Source organism: Oncorhynchus kisutch, linkage group LG10 (assembly GCF_002021735.2).
Source record: "Oncorhynchus kisutch isolate 150728-3 linkage group LG10, Okis_V2, whole genome shotgun sequence".
NCBI lineage: Eukaryota > Metazoa > Chordata > Actinopteri > Salmoniformes > Salmonidae > Oncorhynchus > Oncorhynchus kisutch.
The window spans coordinates 12,229,520-12,252,283 of record NC_034183.2 but is presented as its reverse complement, the minus strand read 5'-3'; the positions used below and the strand labels follow the sequence as shown (position 1 = coordinate 12,252,283).

Genomic DNA, 22,764 nt, shown 5'->3' with positions numbered 1-22,764 from the left:
TACTGTTTATGACCTACTTGAACTTAAAATGAGGCCTCAAACGAGAGTCCAGAGAAAGAAGAAACACCGCCTCACGCCATGGAAGATTTAATTACAAACCACCTCCAGTCGAGTTTAAAGACCTACTGCACCCAAATGTACTAGGTGCTTTTAGCAATGCGGCTGTATTTACAGAACATACACTAACATTGCTTCAATTGTACTGGGTGGTACAACAACAGTCCGTGAGAAGCAAGAAGTTAAATACAATTCCATTTAAACTTACTGTACCGGTGGGTAGGGTGGTTGGACATTATGACGGGGGAATATGAGACAAATTATCTAAAGGATAATATTATTGAACAGACTTTACAAATGTGGGTCTGTAGTAGACCCACTTCCTCTCCTCTTACCTCATGTCAAAATAAAACTCCCCCACAAGTTATTCATTTTTTGTCCACCTATAACGGAAGTGCAAGATAGAACATAGACTTAGATAGAAATGGCGTCATTGTATCTGTTCTATTATAGCATCGGTGCGAGCACGGGCAGTGCCATTGAGACCTCTCCATTTTGAAGTAGTCCATGTTCTTCTACTACTACATGTATAAGTTGGTAAACAAACTGAAAGGGTGCACACTGACACCTGGAGTGTGTTGTTTGAACAGGTATAAATCCAAGTTTGGCGATTTACTGCCACCTGCAGCTATGGAATGCTTACTCACAAGTGTAATTCATTGGCTGATCCACGCTGGTGACCTGGATGGAATTATGTGACTACCAGTTGACTACTTCGAAATGGTGAAAGTCCTCAATGGTGCTGCCCATGCTAAAACGAGTAGCTTTTGGGTACTAGAGTCCTCTATCTATCTCTATGGAATACAAGTAGTAGGCCTAACATGAAAGTCCGTTTGAGTGTGTCTGAAGTTTTGAAAATACATAACACTTATTTAATTGCATTTATTTTACCCATATATGGCTACACATAGGCCTACAATCATATTCATTCCATTTTATTGAAATATTTGCTCTCTAAACCTGCTCATCGCAAAGCCTCTTTCTCCAGCACCAAAATTAGAATACGTTGTGACGCCAGGCGTAATTTTCAGCCCATCCCCTTTTGGTGAATCCCGAAGAATCCGCTATTCGATTGTAGCAGTCGAAAACAGCAACGTTGTTTCCTTATGTATAGAATGGTTCTCAGTAACCTGGTAAATTACTAAAGAAATGCTTCGACTAAGATAATATTGATACGCTCTCTAAGTCACCCAGTGCGGTGGCTTACTGGTGAAGGCATGGAAAAACAACCGAGGTTATTGGCATCCCAACTCTTCCTGAAAAACAGCGTCTTCGAAGTATTGTTAAACGGTGTGCTTCTGACATGGAAAGAGATTCCGGCCAATAAAAAAGTAGTTTCCGGCAGCATACATCACCCCTTCAAAGTCGGTAAGTGTCATAAGATAAACGGGGTATTACGTGTGAAGATATATGCTACTAAAATACTCCGACTGAGATCGATGGACAGAGGTGATTTATAGACTATAGTATGTTGTCTTTGTTGGATATATTCGCTGTTCAGGTGACGTGCGCAGACTAAGGTTAGTCTTAAAATATGTAAATTATTCGTTGCTGCACCTAACCTTTTTGCTGATGAAAGACAATACATTATTGTTATTGTCAACGAATGACATGGTATGTTAAAGCCTACTGTATAGGCCTATTCGAAACCGAGAGTGACAATTTAGTGCAGTCTTTTATTTTAATGTACATTTTTATTAGATACATTTTTATCGTAGCAGCGAGACTATCCATTTCCCAGAACTATGTTTTAAATGAACGCAAGCCAATTATGAGCTGTTGGATGACAACTGCGGCCCTGGTTTGGGTAGCGTCGCTATGTCGGGTCAATTGGATGGTACGCCATTTGTTCTTGGAGTTCTTCTTTGAGTTGCCTGACATTTGTCATCACCTCATACGGTAGGCTAATGACCACTATAGCGCTTGCACGGTAGCCTTCATGTTTTACGCATCCTTCATGTTGTCAGTCCATTCCCAGTACATTTAAACGCACAAAGCATAATAATTCTAGGCTGTTCATTATGTATTAACCTTTATTATAGGCTAATTAGATTCAGTAATGTATTGATATTCAGATTGATGAAATTGTTATTATAGCCTACTAGGTTACATGAGCCAACATGTCTGAATGGAATAGGCTGCGTTTGCCTACACAGGCAGCCCAATTCAGAAGTTTGTCACTTGGTCTTTTGACCATTCAAATCAGATATTTTCACATTAGATATTTTACAGGTCAAAATACCATTTAGTGAAAAAAAGATCAGAATTGGGCTGCCTGTGTAAACTGAGCCATAGTACGACATCCCTTGTCACCTGAGATTCAGACGAGGAGCAAACATAGAGACAGGGGTCTCCTCTCTGTGTCTGTGGCATTATAGCGTCTAACAGCATTGGCAGTGCCATTGAGGCTATCTCCATTTTGAAGTAGTAATTTTTCTTCACGATTGGCTGATCCGTCAAGATGAGCGTTGGACATGACTCCAACAAGTTCACCAGGAATGATCAGCCAATGAAGTGGAAGTCCCACCCAGTTGACTACATTGAAATGGTGGAAGCTCTCAATGGCACTACCCATGCTAATATGGACTTTTAGCCTCGATCATTCTCCTATGGGAGCAAAGCATATCCACATGAGGACGTATGGAATGTGCTTACGTTTGACATTTGAGTAATTTAGCATATGCGACTTACAGGAGCAATTGGAGTTAAATGCCTTGCTCAAGGGTACATCGACAAAGATTTCATCTAGTCGGTGCAGGGATTTGAACCAGCAACCTTTTGGTTACTGGCTCAACGCTCTTAACAGCTAGGCTACCTGCCGGCACTGTTTAACTCAGTATGGTCTGTTGAATTAAATGGGGCAGTAGGCCTACCACCCCTGGAACCAGGCCTAAATGGAAATTGACTCTACTAAAAGCCTTTTGGATATTCAAAGCATCTTATTGTGGTGAATTCAAAAGCATAGGCTACACTAGAGATATGAGGGAAGAGAGCGGGTTCACGCTCCTTATGGTAAATGATAGGCCATGTAGAATTTATAGGAATCCACGGACAATTGTCGTCAACCAATCCAAACAATTTAGATTTCCAAGTCAGGAAATCAACAATATAACATGTTTGATGCTAATTCGGATATTTAATAACTTATCTAAAAATATTACGAAATTCTATGATTTTTATGATCGCCATCACAGATTGAGTTGCAGTCTTGTCTGCGGCCTAATTCTGTAGTAGACCCTGTGCCATTCAGATTCTCTCATTCTAACAACGGACAGGACAGCCTTAGCAAAAGCAAACCCACCCATCACTTTCACTGTCAATGGATAGAGGAAGGCCTAGCACGGGTCTTCCACAATGTAGTTCCTGGCACATGTTTCCACCAGATGTTGTTGTAACGTTTCAAACAGACCAACGGTGAACACTCTGAATCAGAGCTGAGAAGGGCATTCACTGATGATGTCACTCACCACACTATGATGGATAAGGGCCTACTGTTCAGTTGACATTTTCCCTCTGCTTGCTTGGCCCTTTGACATTTCCATGGAGGGCTAATGTTAGCTAGTCTGATTTGGTGTTAGTAGAAATATGTGTCCTGCAAAGCAGGCCCATAACCTACCAAGGGTTTTAATTTCTCCCGCTCCTCATCCCCCAACCCAACTTTCTTTCTATGGCTGTTATTAGCGAAACCAGTACACTAGTTGCACAACTAGGAAAGATCCGGCTAGTGCATAGGACAACGGTGACTTGTGTATTCCAGAGCAGCTCCATACAATATGGCTGTTACAGTATATTGTTGACCTACCCTTGTTGTGCGGAGCTAATGGATTTCAGTTATGTAATACTGTTCAATAAGTCATTGGGGTCAACTCTGGGGTTCAGTTTGAGCATCAGGGGTATGAGGAGGAAAGTCAAGAAGAATTGCTGTGTGTGTGTGTGTGTGTGTGTGTGTGTGTGTGTGTGTGTGTGTGTGTGTGTGTGTGTGTGTGTGTGTGTGTGTCAGTATATTTCAAAGGAAAGAAGATTATCTTCAAACATTCCAAATATCAATTGTATTGATCTTCTCATTCAATGGAGAAACTGCCAAATGAGAACCTATGGTTTAGGGTCAAACTAGGTTGGTAGGCCTTGATGAGTACAGTTTGTCTGTGATGACTCAGGCTGGGATCCAATCTGAAACCGTGCCATTTAAAGGCCGCTACAGACCCTACTCAAACAGAACGATGGAGTGCCGTATACGGTCCGCTCTAAAATTTGAGCCAAACAAAAGTACGTAGAAAACAACGCCTGTTACCTGCAGCGTTTACCATGAATGCGATCTCTACTAACACGGTCACATTACCTTTTAAAAGCTGCCTTGTCTACTGGCATGATCATATTGACTCCTGTCCTTGGACATCATTTTCATTGACAACAGAGAGGAGTTGACCTAATGACCCAGAGCACAAAGGCCCTAACCCCTTCACTTCACAATCACTGGCCTCCCTCCCTTCAGTGTTTTCATGCCTGATATTTCATGCCTGACCAATATCCAGATGGCTAGGTTAGCCTTTATTCTTGTTGTTTGTCTTGAATGTCTCGAGCTAAATGGAGTCGGTAAACATCGGTATCTATTTTTAGCTCGGCACAATATCATGTTGGCTTATTCTGTGACTATGTATTAGGAACACCTTCCAAATATTGAGTTGCACCAGGACAGCCTCAAATTATTGGGGCATGGACTCTACAGAGTGTTAAAAGCATTCCACAGAGATGCTGGCCCATTTTGACTACAATGCTTCTCACAGGTGGCTGGATGTCCTTTAGGTGGTGGACCTGCAATGGTGCAGTTTTTGACACAAACCAGTGCATCTGTCACCTACTACCATACCCTGTTCAATGACACTTAAATATTTGGTCTTGCCCATTCACCTTCTGAATGGCACACATACACAATCCATGTCTCAATTGTCTCAAGGCTTAAATCCTTCTTTAACCTGTGTCCTTCCCTTCATTTACACTGATTTTAAGTGGTTTTAACAGGTGACATCAATAAGGAATCATAGCGTTCATCTGGTCAGTCTGTCATGAAAAGAGCAGATGTTTTGTCTACTCAGTGTTTATCACTAGATTGTTGATATTAGTAAACCATGACCCAAGGAGTTGATAACATTGGCCAACTAAGTATCTGAGAATCAAGTGTGTTATGTAGCATTTAGGCCTGCGATCAAGTATGGTATGACTAACCATTATAATGTCCTCGGCTACAAAGGACCAATGGTGTACATTCAGCAGGCCAATGTTAAGACCTATATCTCTTACAGTGACATTGTTATAGCTGTAAGTTGTCATAACAAAATGAAATTATCCTGTCATACTTATGTGGTGGCTTCCCATGTGGACAATATATCTGTCCAGAGATAAAACGGACTAGTGACCTCCCTGTGTCGTTAGTTCTTTCATCTTGAGGCTGTCAAAGGTCTCTTCATTTATTTCAGAATGGATGGGCTTTGGCGTTGAATCTATTCATTTCAGGAGCTGGAAAAAGTCCATTAAATTCAGAGATATCTGATGTTCCAAGGACAAAAGTCTGGAAAATGAGCAATCACAAGCAGCGTTGTTGAAATAATAATCTCTCCAGATGAAAGGGGAATAGTCTTTGATAAAAACACTTTTTTCAGGCTTAAAGGGTAAATTAGTTTCAACTTATTTCTCATAAGATTATTATTTTCCATTCTCCAGCTAAAAGGGATCAAATTACACAAGACCTTATCTCAGAGTAGATTGAAAGCTGGCTCCACTGTCTTCAGTGCCAAAATCTGCTGCATCTGAGAGAAACGCACGTTGAACTAAGACAGAGAGGAAGCGGTAAAGTGAGAGGCCCAACTATGCTGAAATGGGTCTCCTTTCCTGCAGGTGGAATTTCTATTTTTTAATTTGCCCATCAAGCAAGGAGTTGTTGTCTGGGGTCAATGAGTGTCGAATTTGACCAACAAAGAATGGCTTATTTGTTATGTGAGGTTTATTTGATTTGAATAGAAGTTTCATAATAAGGAGGACACGTGACATCCCTGTAACCTTCAGAAAAAAGTTGTCTCGAGATGGATGTGCATATTCATGGTATGAGGCTAGTAGCATAGCATCTCTCCATTGAATACAGGCGGTTGATGTCAACAACCCTCATTGAGTATTCAAAAAAAATATTACAATTATGAGATGTATCCACCAATCCAAAGAAAATATAGGCCGGAGCTAGACTGTCTGCTTTAAATGGAGGATATTTTCATACATATCGGGGTCACTTTTTGTACATAGTCCCCCCATTTTAGTTGACCAAACGTATTGAGAGCGATTCACTTGTATTCGAGTAGTCAAGGGTTTAGTATTTGTTTCCATATTGCTAGCACACAATGATTACATCGAGTCACTTTTATTATAAATAAGAATAGAATGTTACTAAACACTTCTACATTAATGTGGATGCTAACATTATTACGCATAGTCCTGAATAAATTGTGAATAATGATTAGTGACAATGTTTGCAGCTCAAATATCATACCACCAAGACATGCTAACTTCTCCCCATTATAATATGGGAGATTTGCAGTTTTTTTTGGGGGGGGGGTTGATATTTATGCCTCTAACTTTCTCATCAATATTCAGGATTATCCATATTCATGGTAGCATTAACAGTAATGTCGTGTTTAGAAACATTCTATTCTTAGTTACAAAAGTGACTCCAAAATGACACTACATTGTTTACTATTCATTTCTATTGTGCAGAACATAATCTGAAACACAACCAAAACAAACAGCAAATGCATCAAACAAGTTTGTAGTGACACAAGCTTGATTTAATCACTGCATTCTAGGAATATGGGACCATATTAATGAATTTATCCCAATACTTCTGGTCCCTAAAATGGGGCTACAATCTACAAAAAGTATTGTAATTTCAAACCAATTTATCCGATATGGATGAAAAAACCCTCAAACTTTAACCTAGTAGTCATTATACCAATTTGAAATCCAAAGTGCTGGAGTACGGAGCTAAAACAACAACGTGTCACTGTCCCAATACTTTTGGAGCTCACTAGAGTGACTAGTTTGAAATGCTTTTGCCTGCTGTATTTGACAGGGTTCCCTTTGCTTGACAATGTTCCTATATCTCCGATCAGATTTAAAGGACATAAAAGTTGAAGAGATTAAATGAAACCCATTTGCTATGAAGAGGCCTAGTGAATCGGGCTGGATTTTGAAGTTCATCTTGACGAGTATACTTTTAACCTCTCTAGGGTAGGTGAGATGCTAACGTCCCACCAGGCCAACATCCGGTGAAACTGCAGAGAGCTAACATTCTAAATACACCATTTGTTATAGTAAACATTCTTGTAAATACATGTATCTCACATCATTTAAAAGATGAACGTCGTATTAATCCAGCCACTGTGTCAGATTTCAAAAAGGCTTTACTGCGAAAGCAAACATGCTATTTTCAGGGGGACGGCGCCACGCACACAAGTATTACTAGCATTTTCAAACCAAGCATTAGCGTCATGAAAGTCAGAAATAACAATAAAATAAATCGCTTACCATTGAAGATCTTCCTCTGGTGGCAATGCCAAGTGTCCTAACTACACAGTGAATGTTGGTTTTGTTTGTTAGAATCCATTTTTATAGCCTAACACGAAACATTTGTAAAGCACTTGCGTCGTGATTTCCATCTCATTCAACTTTGGACGAAGCGTTCGTGGTAATTACACACACTAAACAAATGTTTATCCAGTCATGGTTCGTTTCATTGCAATCCTCTGGTTGTTACTAACACAACCATACTTGATGGTTCTTTTCTAGGGACGTATTGACCGAAAAAACCGATTTGAAGACACCAATCAATGACATTGCGCACCAATGGTAGGACCCGTCTATCGTTGATTGACTGTATTTTGGCCCAATGACCACTGATCATCTTGAAATCTAGCTTGGAAGATAGCCTATGAGCTGAGGTAAACGGCAATATGTAATGGTTATACGAAGACGAGCATTTGTCGTAAACTCTGGCATAAAAGAGGTTAATTCGCCATTGCAAATCCTACTTGACGGAGCCACGGGTGTTACACATAGCAGTACATATTCAATGAGCCGCCAATGTCTAGGTGTCCATCTCCTTCTGAAGCTTGTTCATCCAGCCGGACCCTCGCTGTCTCCGGCTCCACACCTACCTGGCCATCTAGAGATGTGAAGTCAGTGACAAAGAAGCGGAGGTGGGGAAGAGAGAAACCTGCAGACAGAGGGCCAGAGGGTCGTTGGCACTCTGTGTTAGAAGATGATGTGGAACCAAATCCACCAGTTTTTAGACCCAAAAGGCAGCCAGGACCTCAACTAGACATGACTGCAAAGTACAGCCCCCTTCAACTTTTTCAACTGTCTTTCACCTTGTCAGTTGTTGATTTCCCTGGTGTCAAACACCAAAAAGTATGGGGCTAAGAAGCAGGCAGGAAAGAAAGAGGCATGGAAGACCATTTCCATGTCAGACCTTTAATGCTCATTTTCAATGGTCATTTACATGGGGCTGGTAAAGTTGAAAACTCTACGGGACTACTGGAAAACATCCGCTCTCTATCAACTGCCTTTCCCCATGACTGTCATGTCTTGTAAAAGGTTTCTGACTATCTCACGGGCGCTTCACATCAGTGACCCAGAAGTTGATTGGTAGAATGACGAAAAGAGGCACACCAAGGTTTGATAGACTGTGCAAAATCAAACCTCCCTATTTTCAGCCCGCCCAGAATCTGTCCATCGATGAGAAGATTGTAGCCTCAAAGGCCAGAATCAGCCTCAAACAATACATGCGTAACAAACCAACCAAATGGGGTTACAAACTATTTGTTTTGGCTGATTCTGTGTGTGTTGGTTATGAGGGGAAAAAAAGTTTTGCTACCGGTAATGGACTGAGTTATGATTCCGTTATGGAGTTATTGGATTTTCAACTGCTGGGGAAGGGCTACAAACTGTTTGTGGACAACTTCTACACAAGCCCGACCCTGTTTACAGAGCTGGGGAAGCGGGATGTGTGGGCTTGTGGTAACTTTCGGACCAACAGACTGGGCTTTCCAAAGACAAAGGTGAACGACATGCCTAAGTGGGCTGAGCGGGATACCATGCAATGTATCCGTGGAGATGGCCTGCTCTTTGTGAAGTGAATGGATACCAGAGAGGTGGTCATGTGCTCCAGTATCCACAAGTCCTTCAGTGGAGATCACGTTGTCAGGCGTGTGACCTGGGTGACTTCATGCTCAATATCATGTAGCTCGCTAATTTTTGAAGTTATCTGTCCAAAACTTTGCTCAGCTATTGTTGCCATCTTATGTTCTTCATTCAAATTCATCCACAGCATCCTGTCTGTATGTTTGGCTGTTCTTGGTCATTTGAAAGATGATGCGGCAACAATAAAAATACAGAAAACAAACGTTTATTTCCTTGAATATTCTTCTACCAGATCTATTCTGTGTTATCCTCCTACATTCAATTCACATTTTTCCACAAAATTCAGTGTTTCCTTTCAAATGATACCAAGAATGTGCATGTCCTTGCCTCTGGGCCTCAGCTACAGGCAGTTAGATTAGGATATGTCTTTAGGCGGAAATTGAGAAGAAGGGGGAGGTACCCCAAAGAAGTTAAAGTAATTGCAAAAAGGTTCCTATGTAGTGACAGGACACAGAACACCTTTGACCCCCATCTAGGCTTACATCAAATACAGTGAGCTGTTTGTGTAGTGGTGCTCCTAGTTGTAATGGAGTGTGGTATGGTTTCTTGCCCTCAGCCAATGGTGATATTCCCACAGGGAATTTCACACACACATCATAAATGGCTCTGTGTTCACAACCTTGGTAAGTATGTACAAAATGTGTGGTCAAGTATTACGGAGATGTTTGTGTACAATATCTAAAGAAAAGTGGTGCAAGTAAGCACATTCTCTGCTGATGCAGTTGCATGTTTCATGTTTATGTGAAAATGGGGGAACTTTTGTGAACACACGGTTCTCTAACCGAATTGGTTTGACCTGGTTTGTAAAAGGGTTGGCACCTCTTGGGACATTGTGAAGGGTGAGGAGATTAGGGCTGGGTGATATATCAAATTAAGTTGATTATGCGTCTCATATATACTGATAACAAGTTCAAACAGGTGACATTAATACAGGTAACGAGTGGAGGACAAAGGAGCCTCTTAAAGAAGAAGTTACAGGTCTGTGAGAGCCAGAAATTGTTTGTAGGTGACCAAATACTTATTTTCCACCATAATTTGCAAATAAATTCATTAAAAATCTTACAATGTGATTTTCTGGATCTCTTTTCTCATTTTATCTGTCATAGTTGAAGTGTACCTATGATGAAAATTACAGGCCTCTCATCTTTATAATGTGGGAGAACTTGCACAATTGGTGGCTGACTAAATACTTTTTTTGCCCCACTGTATATGTGTATATATATGTACCAGTCAGACACATCTACTCATTCAATTTGATTTATTTTTTAAATTGAGAATAATAGTGAAGACATTAACTATGAAATAACACAATGAAATAACACTTGGAATCATGTTGTAACCAAAAAAGTGTTTGAGGTTCTTCAAAGCAGCCACCCAGCTGCCAGCTTCACCTGGAATGCTTTTCCAATAGTCTTGAATGAGTTCCCACATATGCAGAACACTTGTTGGCCGCTTTTCTATCACTCAGCGGTCTATCATCTCAAACCATCTTAACTTCTCTAGGGAATTTTGGATAAAAAGCATGCCCAAATTAAACTTCCTGCTACTCGGGCCCAGAAGATATGATATGCATATAACTGGTAGATTTGGATAGAAAACGCTCTAAAGTTTCCAAAACTGTTAAAATAGTGTCTGCCAGTATAACAGAACAGATTTGGCAGGTGAGAATCCACTTCCTGAAATCCATTCAGAAAGTCGTTTTTTTTTTGCGGGGGGGTTGTAGTTTTCTATTCAATGCCATTACAGTATCCATTGACTTAGGACTCAAATTGCAGTTCCTATGCCTACCACTAGATGTCAACAGTCTTTAGAAATTGTTTCGGGCTTGTATTCTGATAAATGAGGGAGTAAGACCAGTCTGAATGAGTGGACCCTGCCGTGTCAGAGCTTTTTCATGCGCAATCCCGAGAGAGTGCCTTTCCATTTTATATTGACGATGTTATTGTCCGGTTGAAATATGATTGTTTATTTAGGCTAAAAACAACCTGAGGATTGTATATAAACATTGTTTGACATGTTTCTATGAACTTTACAGATACAATTTGGATTTTATGTCTGCCCGTTTTGACTGCGTTTGAGTCTGTGGATTACTGAAGAAAACGTGCGAACAAAACTGAGGTTTTTGGATATAATTTTTTTTTCTTAGCTCTCATGGTCTAGTTAAAAATACCTCTCTAAGGTAAAGACTGACATGAGGAAATCTGATTCACTACCCAATTTAGAAATTGCACTACCTGCCGACCCCTTGCACCTCACTGTTTTTAGGGACAGGGATGGTGCCTCACAGTAGAGGCCTTCACGGGTCCAAAAAGTTTATCATACGGACACGATATGCATGAATATATTTTTTTTTATATAGATACCTGTTCCAAACGGACCCGAGAATCACTCGACCCATTGCATATAGGCCTGGTCGGCTCTAGAGTCGATTTGAGTGAGGGAAGCAGCAGAAAAGTCCATTTTTAAGAAACCAGAGCTGAGGTAGAAAGTGGTGACGCTCTAGCAGGTGCCGTGCTGTGTGTAGGCTACAGTGAGAGTGAGTGAGTGACTCAGGGTGCAGGGAGGGAGACACAGCAACCAATCAAGCCAACTTGCGCTATAGTAGACTAATAGCTGCCAGATCTAGGTTATTTATCATCCAATAGGATTGCGTAATACTTGTCTTGACTGCATCAAACCGGGATAACCTAGCTAGATAAGCTAATTGAAGCTGCATACACTTTCTTGTCCTACACAGTTACAAATAACATCTCCATTCAGAATAATAAGTAACAGCCTACCTGTTGGCTCTTGGTCGTTGTAGCCTATCCTTGCCTTTTAACTTCCATCTTCCATTGATTAGACATCTCTTAACCTTTGCCACACACTGAGGCTCTATGACTGTAGCCTGTTGGTGCTTTCATGACTTGTGATTGGCCAACAACAAGCTACACGCATCACTCATGAAAAGCAAGAGCAGCAGCATCAATTATACAAGCACCTGCTCCCTCACCTCTCCTCTTCTCTCCCCTGTAGCGGTCTCGTATGGGTCCTTCCAGACGTCAGGTAAATTGCACATACCCGATAGTAAGACTAATTAAAAGCCGATCAGACCCGTGACATTAGTTAGAATTCTGGATCTGGACCCTCTCGGGTATTCGTGTACAGGTGGATCCATGAAGACCTCTACATCAGCTTGTTGAGCCAAGTTACTCCCGCCATACCTCTCCTCCCAAGTCACTCCTGCCATACCTCTCCTCTATAGTGGCCTTTATTTACACTCCTTAGCCAATGGGGTTGTTGGCACCTCCAGCAATGGTGGACTTGGTCAATATAGTCTTTGATAAATCTCACATGTTATTAACATGTCATAGGTCATGGACGGGTACTTTAAAAGTTGACTTCTCAGTCGACACAAACTGCATTCGAGGTCAGCTTGAAGGGTTGGGGTATGCGGACAGAAATAAAACGCACTACCATTCCAAAGTTTTTTGGTCACTTAGAAATGTCCTTGTTTTTTAAAGAAAAGCACATTTTTGGTCCATTTAAAATAACAACAAATTGATCAAATACAGTGTAGACATTGTTAATGTTGTAAATGACTATTGTAGCTGGAAACGGCAGATTTTTTTATGGAATATCTACATAGGCGTACAGAGACCCATTATCAGCAACCATCACTCCTGTGTTCCAATGGCGTGTTGTTAGCTAATCCAAGTTGATCATTTTAAAAGGCTAATTGATCATTAGAAAACCCTTTTGCAATTGTTAGCATTGCTGAAAACTGTTGTACTGATTTAAAGAAACAATAAAACTGTCCTTTAGACTAGTTGAGTATCTGGAGCATCAGCATTTGTGAATTTGATTACAGGCTCAAAATTGCCAGAAACAAAGATCTTTCTTCTGAAACTCGTCAGTCTATTCTTGTTCTGAGAAATGAAGGCGGAAAATTGCGAAGAAACTGAAGATCTCGTACAACGTTGTGTACTACTCCCTTCACAGAGCAGCGCAAACTGGCTCTAACCAGACTAGAAAGTGGGAGGCCCCGGTGCACAACTGATCAAGAGGACAAGTACATTAGTGTCTAGTTTGATAAGCAGACACCTCACAAGTCCTCAACTGGCAGCTTCACTGTTGATGTTGAGACTGGTGTTTTGCAGGTACTATTTAATGAAGCTGCAGTAGGGCTGGGCGATATGGCAAATAAATTAGCACGATATTTATATATGAACCTGAACAAACCGTGGTTAGATCATTGGGCCAGTAACCGAAAGATTGTTCGATCAAATCCCCGAGCTGAAAAGGTACAAATCTGTCGTTCTACCTCTGAAAAGGCAGTTAACCCACTGATCCCCGATAGACTGTCATTGTAAATAAGTTGTTCTTAACTGACTTGCCTAGTTAAATAAAGTTAACTTTTTTTATTATGTGAGCTACACATAAAATTATACTTGAAGGAAAATTGTTCCATGTTTTCGGCCAGGGAGCACGTACCTGTGGTCAATTTAAATTGATAAGCCTCTTGAGACCTTCCTTTTCGACTGTGCTAATTGGTAGCATGTCCTTAGCAATGCAATGTCTATGTTTGTTTGTAGGGCATAAACGCTGTCAATGTTGACTGCTTCGGGCAAACATCCCTAGATTGGCTAGTGCTCGAGGGGCTTTTATCAAAAACTCAAACTTTCTGCATGTTCCTAAGAGTGACTTTGATTCAGATGTTGAAGGTTTGTCATATTACCAGACTTCGTAGCCACCTGTCTATGGCACAATTTGCACCGAACATTGCTCTGCTCTTTGTCGGACTTCAAAAAGCCAAACCACTTCCAAATTACTGCAACAGTTTAACCCTTTTTATCAATAATTTCTTTGTTGGAAGCTGCTCCTTCTCCATGGCTTTCACAGCCGCTGTTTTCGCCTACATCACTCATTTGTCGTGGTTAATAGTGGCTACTCCATCACTCGAGGTGCTAAGTGGGTTTTAGTAGGCGTATACCTCTCCTTGTGCATAGTGTCACTTCTCTGCACACTCCTGCTGCGTCACAGAGGTGAAATGGACTGCTGGACATAACTACTCTATATCAACATTATCAAAAATGAATCTAAATGTTTTATATAGTTATTGAGAGAAGTAATTACCTCTAATTATTGATTTATCGCCCAGCCATAGCTACCAGTTGAGGACTTGTGAGCCGTCAGTTTCTCAAACTTGACTCTAATGTACTTGTCCTCTTGCTCAGTTGTGCACCGGGACCTCTCACTCTTTCTATCATTAATGAATGATCAACACAGAAGTCTCACGAGGTCATTAATGTTTCCCTGATTTCCTATAGAGCTGTTATAGAACTGCTGTGGGCACAAAAACAAATGAATGCAGGATCGGCTCATGATAATGACTTCAGGAAAATGGTGGTAATAACAGGCACCATTAATGTAGGAGTTGCACTAACAATATGGTATTGTTTGGTCCATAGTGATTGATCTAATCTTTCTCCAAATGATCCCGTTCTATTATCCATCAGTAGTGCTCTCTATGGCAGGAGCGGTCAACAGCTATACAACACTAATGGTTCTCCCCCTCCTTGCCTTCTCTGTCCAACACTACCTCCACCCTAATGCTGAAATCAAACTGTTAATAGCCCATTAGAGCTCCCATCTCATCACATTAACTTTATTAGCAGGAAGCTATCCAAGCTGTAATTGATACAGCCAGCCAAGTTTGTTTGGGTAGGTAAAAAAAGAGAGAGATCCTGAGATCCTGGCACATGGTCTCTCTTGTTTTGTGTGTGTGTGCTTTCCAATACATTTAATTTCTAAAGGGTAAATCTCTGGTTCCTGCCACATTGTGACATATTGATTTGGTGTGTTTAACAGGTACTAGCCACAGCGTGTCCGTGTCTGAGATCCTAGCAGTCCGGGAGCTCGATGTGGGTGGCGGGACGAACGATGATGGCAGGTGGCAGAAAATGCCCCAGAAACTGACTGAGGCCTATCCATATGCATTCACAGGTACACATTGTTGGTCATCTAGACCAATCTACAGATAATGGATTCAATATGTAGTGTGATTACCCATAAAATTATGAATTCACTCAAGGTTTATACATATGTCCATTCATATGTCCATTCAAAATGATAATCCAAACCATGTCTCTACCATATACACTGCTTTCAGAAAGTATTCATACCCCTTGACTTATTCCACATTTTGTTTATACAGCCTGAATTCAAAATAGATTAAAGTAAAAATTCTCACCCATCTACACACAATACCCCATAATGACAAAATTAAAACATGTTTTAGAAATTGTTGCAAATTTATGAAAAATGAAATGCATAGATAACATTTGCATAAGTATTCACATCCCTCAGTAAATACTTTAGAAGCACCTTTGGTAACAATTACAGCTGTGAGTCTTTCTGGGTAAGTCTACTAAGCGCTTTCCACACCTGGATTGTGCAACATTTGCCCATTTCTTTCAAAAAACTATTCAAGCTCTGTCAAATTTGGTTGTTGAACATTGCTGGAGAACCATTTTCAGGTCTTGCCATAGATTTTCAAGTAACTTTGTCAAAACTGTAACTTGGCCACTCAAACATACACTGTCTTCTTGATAAGCAACCATTATACATTTGGCATTGTGTTTTAGGGTATTGTACTGCTGAAAGGTGAATTAATCACCCAGTGTCTGGTGGAAAGCAGACTGCTCTTAGCTCCGTTTCTTTTTTTAATCCTGAAAAACTCCATTCCTTAACGATACAAGCATACACATAACATGATGCAGCCACCACTATGCTTGGAAATATTAAGAGTGATACTCAGTAATGTGTTGGATTTGTCCCAAACATAACACTTTGTATTCAGGACAAAAAGTGAATTGCTTTGCCACTTTGTTTGCAGTATTACTTTAGTGTCTTGTTGCAAATATGTTTTGGAATATTTGTATTCTGTACAGGCTTCCTTTTCACTCTGTTAATTAGGTTAGTATTGTGGAGTAACTACAATGTTGTTGATTCATCCTCAGTTTTCTCCTATCACAGCCATTAAACTCTGCAACTGTTTTAAAGTCATCATTGGCCTCATGGTGAAATCCCTGAGCTGTTTCTTTCGTCTCCGTCAACTGAGTTAGGAAGGACGCCTGCATCTTTGTAGTGACTGGGTGTATTGATATACCATCCAGTGTAATTAATAACTTCACCATGCTCAATACGGTAGATAATACCTCAATGTAAATTCGTTTTGTTAAGCCTCTGTACCCTGTCACCCCTTCGCGTCCCCCTTCCACAGTATCTTATGTGGAGAGAGCGAGGCAGCACCGCTGGCGGTGTAGTGACGTCACCTTCCACTGTTCAGACGGGGCGCTGCGTCAGCAGTGGATCCAGACCATCAGAGAGCAGCTCACAGCACTGAGTATGGCTGAGTATTACTGACAATGAATATGCTTTGTGAAGTTTGGCTGCAAAGCTTACTCAGAAAAGAGTGGCCTTCATTCTGTTCTGTTAATCAGTGTACTGAGCGATTAACCGTCATTTCATATTTTTTCCGGTCATTAAACAACTCATTGACCGTCTGTTCAATTACTTGAATTCAATCTAGTTAGTTTTTTTATGTGAGCCCAGAGTGCCATTTCTCTAGAGAGAAATTAAATAATCTACGACAGAAATCAAGTAAACTATGTGGGACAAGGGGCTGAAGGGAGTGGTCATTTTCATTAAGCAAATATTCAACCTAGTTCAGCTCAGAAACATGATAATTAACTACAATCCAATTGTGCCAGTTTTTTTTTATAGTTTTGGACCGAGATCAGAGCGGTTGCCAACATCAGTCCAAAATAAGCCCAATGTGTTTCTATGTTCTTATTTTGGACCTCAACTTGTCACCTGCCTTTGACAAAGGCTCCCATTGTTAGGGCAGAGACATCATTATATACAGATCTCTGGACGGATACACTTTTACGCTTGCTATGTTAGGTTAGATGCACACAGAGCGGAATGTACACAATGCTGAGAGGGACAGAGACCGTTTGAAAGTATGCCTTAACTACTTTGAAGAACTAGTTAAATGATTTCGTCAGACAGCTCTGCAACGTAAGCTACTTAGGAAGGCTACCTAAATAGAATTACTAGACAGTACAGTATGGGGAGCACAGAGATAACGTTAGTTTTGGCTCGCTGACTGCTACTACCTGAGCAGAGATGAGATGACTTTAAGGAACTGATATTTGATTTCATAAGAAATGACTGTTTTTCTATTGATGTCTACCAAGGTGGACCTGACAGAGACAATGGAATATTTTCTATGTTTTGGCAGTTATTTTGTTTTTTAAAGCATTAAATACATTATTGAAAACCGTGATTATTTTTTCAAAAATCAAACCGAACTGACCTCAAAGAGCCCTAATTGTTCAGTACTATTGCTCAGCCTACAGACTTTCACTTGACTTTTTGCAGCTAGCAGACCCAAGCATTTGCTGGTGTACATCAACCCTTATGGGGGCAAGCAGCAAGGCGAGTGCATTTATGAGCAGAAAGTCGCGCCTCTCTTCGCCTGTGCCTCCATCTCCACAGACGTGATTGGTGAGTTCCTGCCAAAGACATTAAACATGCTTTAATAAAAGATGAGTCTTTATGGGCCAAGTCAAATTGTTCACTGTAGGCAAATAGGCACAAGCTCTCTCAGGCCGCACAGGAATATGACATAATTTACGGCCGCCATCTATCATCCTAGTTCCTCATTGGAAAGGATGATGGTCGATGAATACTGGATTCCTTTACATCCGGTTTACTTCTCAGACTAGAGAAAGACTGGACATTTGTCAAAGTCACACATTTTGACGAATTGCATTTAACTATACAGCTGCTTGGGTTGATATCAAGATATTGATACAGTATTTGAACAATTGTAAAAAAAAAAAAAATCTAAGGTGGGTGTGAAAATGTTTGCACATAAAATCAAACTATTCCTTTGGCTACAAATTGTTTCAATGTCTAACAATTAGAGAAGAGAAAATGTACTTTAGGACTTCCTCTATCTCAGACTTCTTTATATCGACTAAGCATTTTCTGTATTGCTCCAAGTGAGTGAATGATTACTCCCGAAGTCCAAAATATCGATTTATGCAATAAATTAGGAAAACATCATGCGATATAAATGAATCAATTGTAAACCTGTTCAAGTTGACATTTCAAGTGTATCTCAACTACAAGAAGCACTTGAAAGACAAACGTGAAGCATGCTGAGACGTCTAACTCTTTCCTGGTCATTTGTTGTCATAGTTACAGAGCATGCCAATCATGCCAGGGACCACCTGAAGACAGAGGCGGAGTTAAAGAAATATGATGGGTGAGTCGAGGATGGAGATGTTCTCAATGTCATTGTTGCTATAGTAATCAAAGGTCTGTTTTCAAGACCTCTTTGTAGTCTGGTTTTCAGCTCAATTGTCACTAAATCATATTCAACCAATCACAGTTGAACTAAAAACACCCCCGGTCAAGTATATTAATCTCAAACGACAAACAAAAAGATCAGTTTTGTTGTTCTGACCTTTGTGTGTTACATGACCTTTGACCTCTATGCAGAGTGGTGTGTGTGGGCGGGGACGGCATGTTCAGCGAGATAGTTCACGGCCTGGTCTCTCGAACACAGAGGGATAACGGAGTGGACCAGAACAGCCCGGAGGAGAAGCTGGTACCCTGTAGTCTCCGCATCGGCATAATACCCGCAGGTTAGTCAAGGCCCCACGCAGACATTCACAAGCACATGCACGTACACATTCTATACATGCCATCTGCAAGCATTCTCCTCTCTTTTTGTCTTGACAATATAGAATCTTATTTATATTTAATATTTTGGATTTAATGTAACAATGTTCTTGTCTATAGCTATTTTGTTTTATGTGGAAGAGTAGCTCCTGCATGTGCAACAGCTAACAGCTAAAAAACACACATCACTATGTTTAAACAGCAATGATAACATAATAAGCTATCAATGGCTCAATTTATAAACTAATGTCAACCATGAGGTCCATTTCATGTACACTACCTGTGTTGATTTCCGCATTCCATTTTTCCATCTTACACACACACACACACTGGCCGTGATCCCACTTTCAATGGTGTTGGGATATGCAATAAAAAACATTTCCAATACATGCATGCATATTAGTACACACTTGTACATGTATGAGAGAGGACAATTATAAGCACCCACCAAATGTAATAATAATAATAATAATAATAATTATTATTATTACAAACACCCACACTGCTAGCTTTTGTCTGTGTAGTCAGGAACATAATGTATCATTGTCTTGTTTTGTGTGGTATCCAGGTTCAACGGACTGCATCTGCTATGCCACTGTCGGCATCAATGACCCGGTGACCTCCGCTTTACATGTCATAGTGGGTGGGTGCAGTTATCTACATTGAAATATTAACAGCACTTCCAATTAAATTGCCTTTAAAAGAAGTGTAACTGACATTTGTATACAACACAGACTAGTAGCATAAGTGTTCTTTGTCACTGTTCCATGTGATTCTTGGAGATTCATTGTGAATAGAAATGTCTCGTGTTTGACACTTCTATGTTATCGCTATGGCACACTCAGCTGACCAACAAGTGACAGCCATGACCTACTGATTCAGAGCTTTTGAGATAAGTTGAAACTGCTGGAGGTCAGTGTGGATGGGTGTGCAGGTGTGTTTTTTTTAATAGTAAAAGCACAGTGTGTCATCACACCTCTTTAAGACACTGTACCCCACACACACAGTATCTGTGGAGGATCACTCATACTAGACTTGGGGGGGGCGTCTTCACAGGAGACTCCCAGCCAATGGACGTGTGCTCGGTCCATCACAACAACACATTCTTGAGGTATTCCATCTCCCTGCTTGGATATGGTTTCTACGGCGACGTGCTGGCAGACAGCGAGAGGAAACGCTGGATGGGACCAGCCAGATATGACTTTTCAGGTAGGTCAGGGGAGTAGCTTTAGCTGTTTTAGGAAATACAACCATTGTTGCGGTAGTCTGTTGTCATTGCTAGTGATATGGCATGATGTCGTTTTGTGCAGGTTTTAAGACGTTTCTGACACATCACCACTATGAAGGGGCTGTGTCTTTTCTACCAGCAACTGACATACTGGGAACACCGCGAGACAAGACCAGGTGTAGAGCTGGGTATGTAACTCTGTACACGTACCACCTGTTGTGTAGTTTAGTATTACATGTTTGTCTAGATGGTGCAAAGGAGATTGCTCACTTGGCTAGCCAACTCCATTCCTGCTTTCCAGGTGCTTCATATGCCAGCACAACGGGCAGCTGTATTCAGGGGATTCCCCAGATGAATCCAAGACTGCTCCAGATGTCTCAGACAGAGGTAGGTATAGTATCTCTGCCTGAACGCACATATGGCCTCAACTCTACTGAAACCTGCTCAATGTTTTCACCACAAAGCCCCAACCTCTGTTTCTGCTCTATCCCAGAATATGAAGTGGGGTGGGGGGTGGTCAGAGGGAAGTTCCTGGCCATCAATGCGGCCAGTATGAGCTGTGCCTGTCCCCGTAGCCCCATGGGCCTGTCCCCCGCCGCCCACCTCGCTGACGGCACCACCGACCTCATCCTCGTACGCAAGTGCTCCCGGTTCAACTTCCTGCGCCACCTGCTACGCCACACCAGCAAAGACGACCAGGTAAAGACACTGGATGGGGCTACTGCAATGGTTTCTTGATTTCTGTGGGTACTCCAACCCGGTCCATAGCAATGGTTGCATGAGATGGTTAACTCGCCACTTTCCTGTATCAGGGATTTCCCTTTCTCACTTCTGTTCCTCCCCCTTCAGTTTGACATGACCTTTGTAGAGGTGCACCGTGTGCGGCGCTTCCGTTTCACACCACGCCACTGCCAAAACGACTCGGAGCTGGACCTGAGGGAGAATGGCAAGCAGCTCTTCAGCCAGATCTGCCGGGACCACCCGGCCTGCAGCTGCAGCCCTGCCTATAGCAGCTGGAACTGTGACGGCGAGATCCTCCCCCACGCTGCCATTGAAGTCGGGTACGCAACCCTCTACATGGAAATATAACACACTTCTAAAAGTTTATTTTCTGCACTGTGCTGTCTTCAACATTTGAATTGAATTCCTGCCTTTGTTCTTTTTTTTCCTGACAATGTTTTTCTTTGTATTCTGCCCTGCCAGAGTTCACTGCCAGTTGATCAAGCTGTTTGCGCGAGGGATCGAAGAGCAGCCTTTGTTTGAGGACCTCGCCAACCCCCCGTGTGCACTCTAGGTCCCCTCGCCCCTCCGCTGCCCTACCCTATCAGTGACTGGAACAGTCCTACAGCGTTTCAAAGACTCCCTCTGCTGTCACTTACCTTAGCCCTGTGCACTACCTTTCTCTAATGTACTTTCTGGGGACATTTTGGAGGTCACAATTTCACAGGTCAAAGAGTGCTGGTGCTGGTACATTTACGGAGGTTCATTATCCACTATAGCGAAGAAGAAATCATGAACATTTTAAAAGAATGTACCCCCTTGCTGCTATCCTTTTGCAATAAAGAAATGTTGACCAACACTTAATGTGCTGTTCAACATTTGTAGAACTTCCGTTTGCACGTGTTGGAATGTATGCTGCTCCAAATGATGAAGAATTGTTACAAAGCTTTGTTTGTTTATTTATCCATTTGGAGAAACCCAATATTAAAGGATGTTTAAATGTTTCTAGCTGCTTGCCTTGTTTGATGTTATTTCCCTGCACCTAAAAAGCATGAATTTGAATACATTTGTGTGGATGATAGGATATTGGATGAACCAGAGCACACTATGGGTGCCAGATGCCAGCTAACCTGTCACCTTAATGTGGTAATTTAATATGTCCTATATAGCTACAGTATACCACCAGACTGGCTAGAGTCCCACTGAAAACTCAATGTACTGTAGCGTATCAACAGTTTATGCCCTGAAACATGTGACTTGGTAGCATTAAAATAGATGCAGCAGACTCATTTTTACCAGGCTATTTCTTCCATTGCTGCGATGTCATTCCATGTTAATATGATGTGGTGTCTGAGGTTGCTGTCAGAAAAGTGTTGCAGTGCTTGGTGTCTTGCGTATCATATTGCCTTCTGCACATGCTGCTCTGGGTGTCTTTTGCCCGCACTGTCAAGCTGGCCTTGCTGGTGCGGCCCCGCACTGTCAAGCTGGCCTTGCTGGTGTGACCCCTCACTGTGAAGATGGCCTTGCTGGTGCGACCCCTCACTGTGAAGATGGCCTTGCTGGTGCGGCCCCGTACTGTCAAGCTGGCCTTGCTGGTGCGGCCCCGTACTGTCAAGCTGGCCTTGCTGGTGCGGCCCCGTACTGTCAAGCTGGCCTTGCTGGTGCGGCCCCGTACTGTCAAGCTGGCCTTGCTGGTGCGGCCCCGTACTGTCAAGCTGGCCTTGCTGGTGCGGCCCCGTACTGTCAAGCTGGCCTTGCTGGTGCGGCCCCGTACTGTC

General features: G+C 41.7%; 1 protein-coding gene across 2 annotated transcripts; it reads left to right on the top strand.

Annotated features, from left to right (window-relative positions):
* The first annotated feature begins 1,024 nt into the window (after positions 1–1,024).
* Positions 1,025–21,990, top strand: LOC109897765 (ceramide kinase). 2 transcript variants are annotated; one of them, XM_020492315.2, is made up of 13 exons: positions 1,025–1,425; positions 15,151–15,285; positions 16,565–16,687; positions 17,728–17,853; positions 18,553–18,619; positions 18,856–19,001; positions 19,607–19,681; positions 20,095–20,247; positions 20,349–20,454; positions 20,568–20,653; positions 20,760–20,965; positions 21,116–21,327; positions 21,470–21,990. In XM_020492315.2, exons 1-13 carry the CDS (start codon positions 1,275–1,277, stop codon positions 21,558–21,560), a joined length of 1,677 nt encoding a protein of 558 aa, XP_020347904.1. In that variant the 5' UTR covers positions 1,025–1,274; the 3' UTR covers positions 21,561–21,990. The 2 variants fall into 2 exon arrangements, with proteins under 2 accessions (XP_020347904.1, XP_020347905.1); XM_020492316.2 differs by lacking the exon at positions 1,025–1,425 and adding an exon at positions 1,435–1,506.
* The last annotated feature ends 774 nt before the right edge of the window (positions 21,991–22,764 follow it).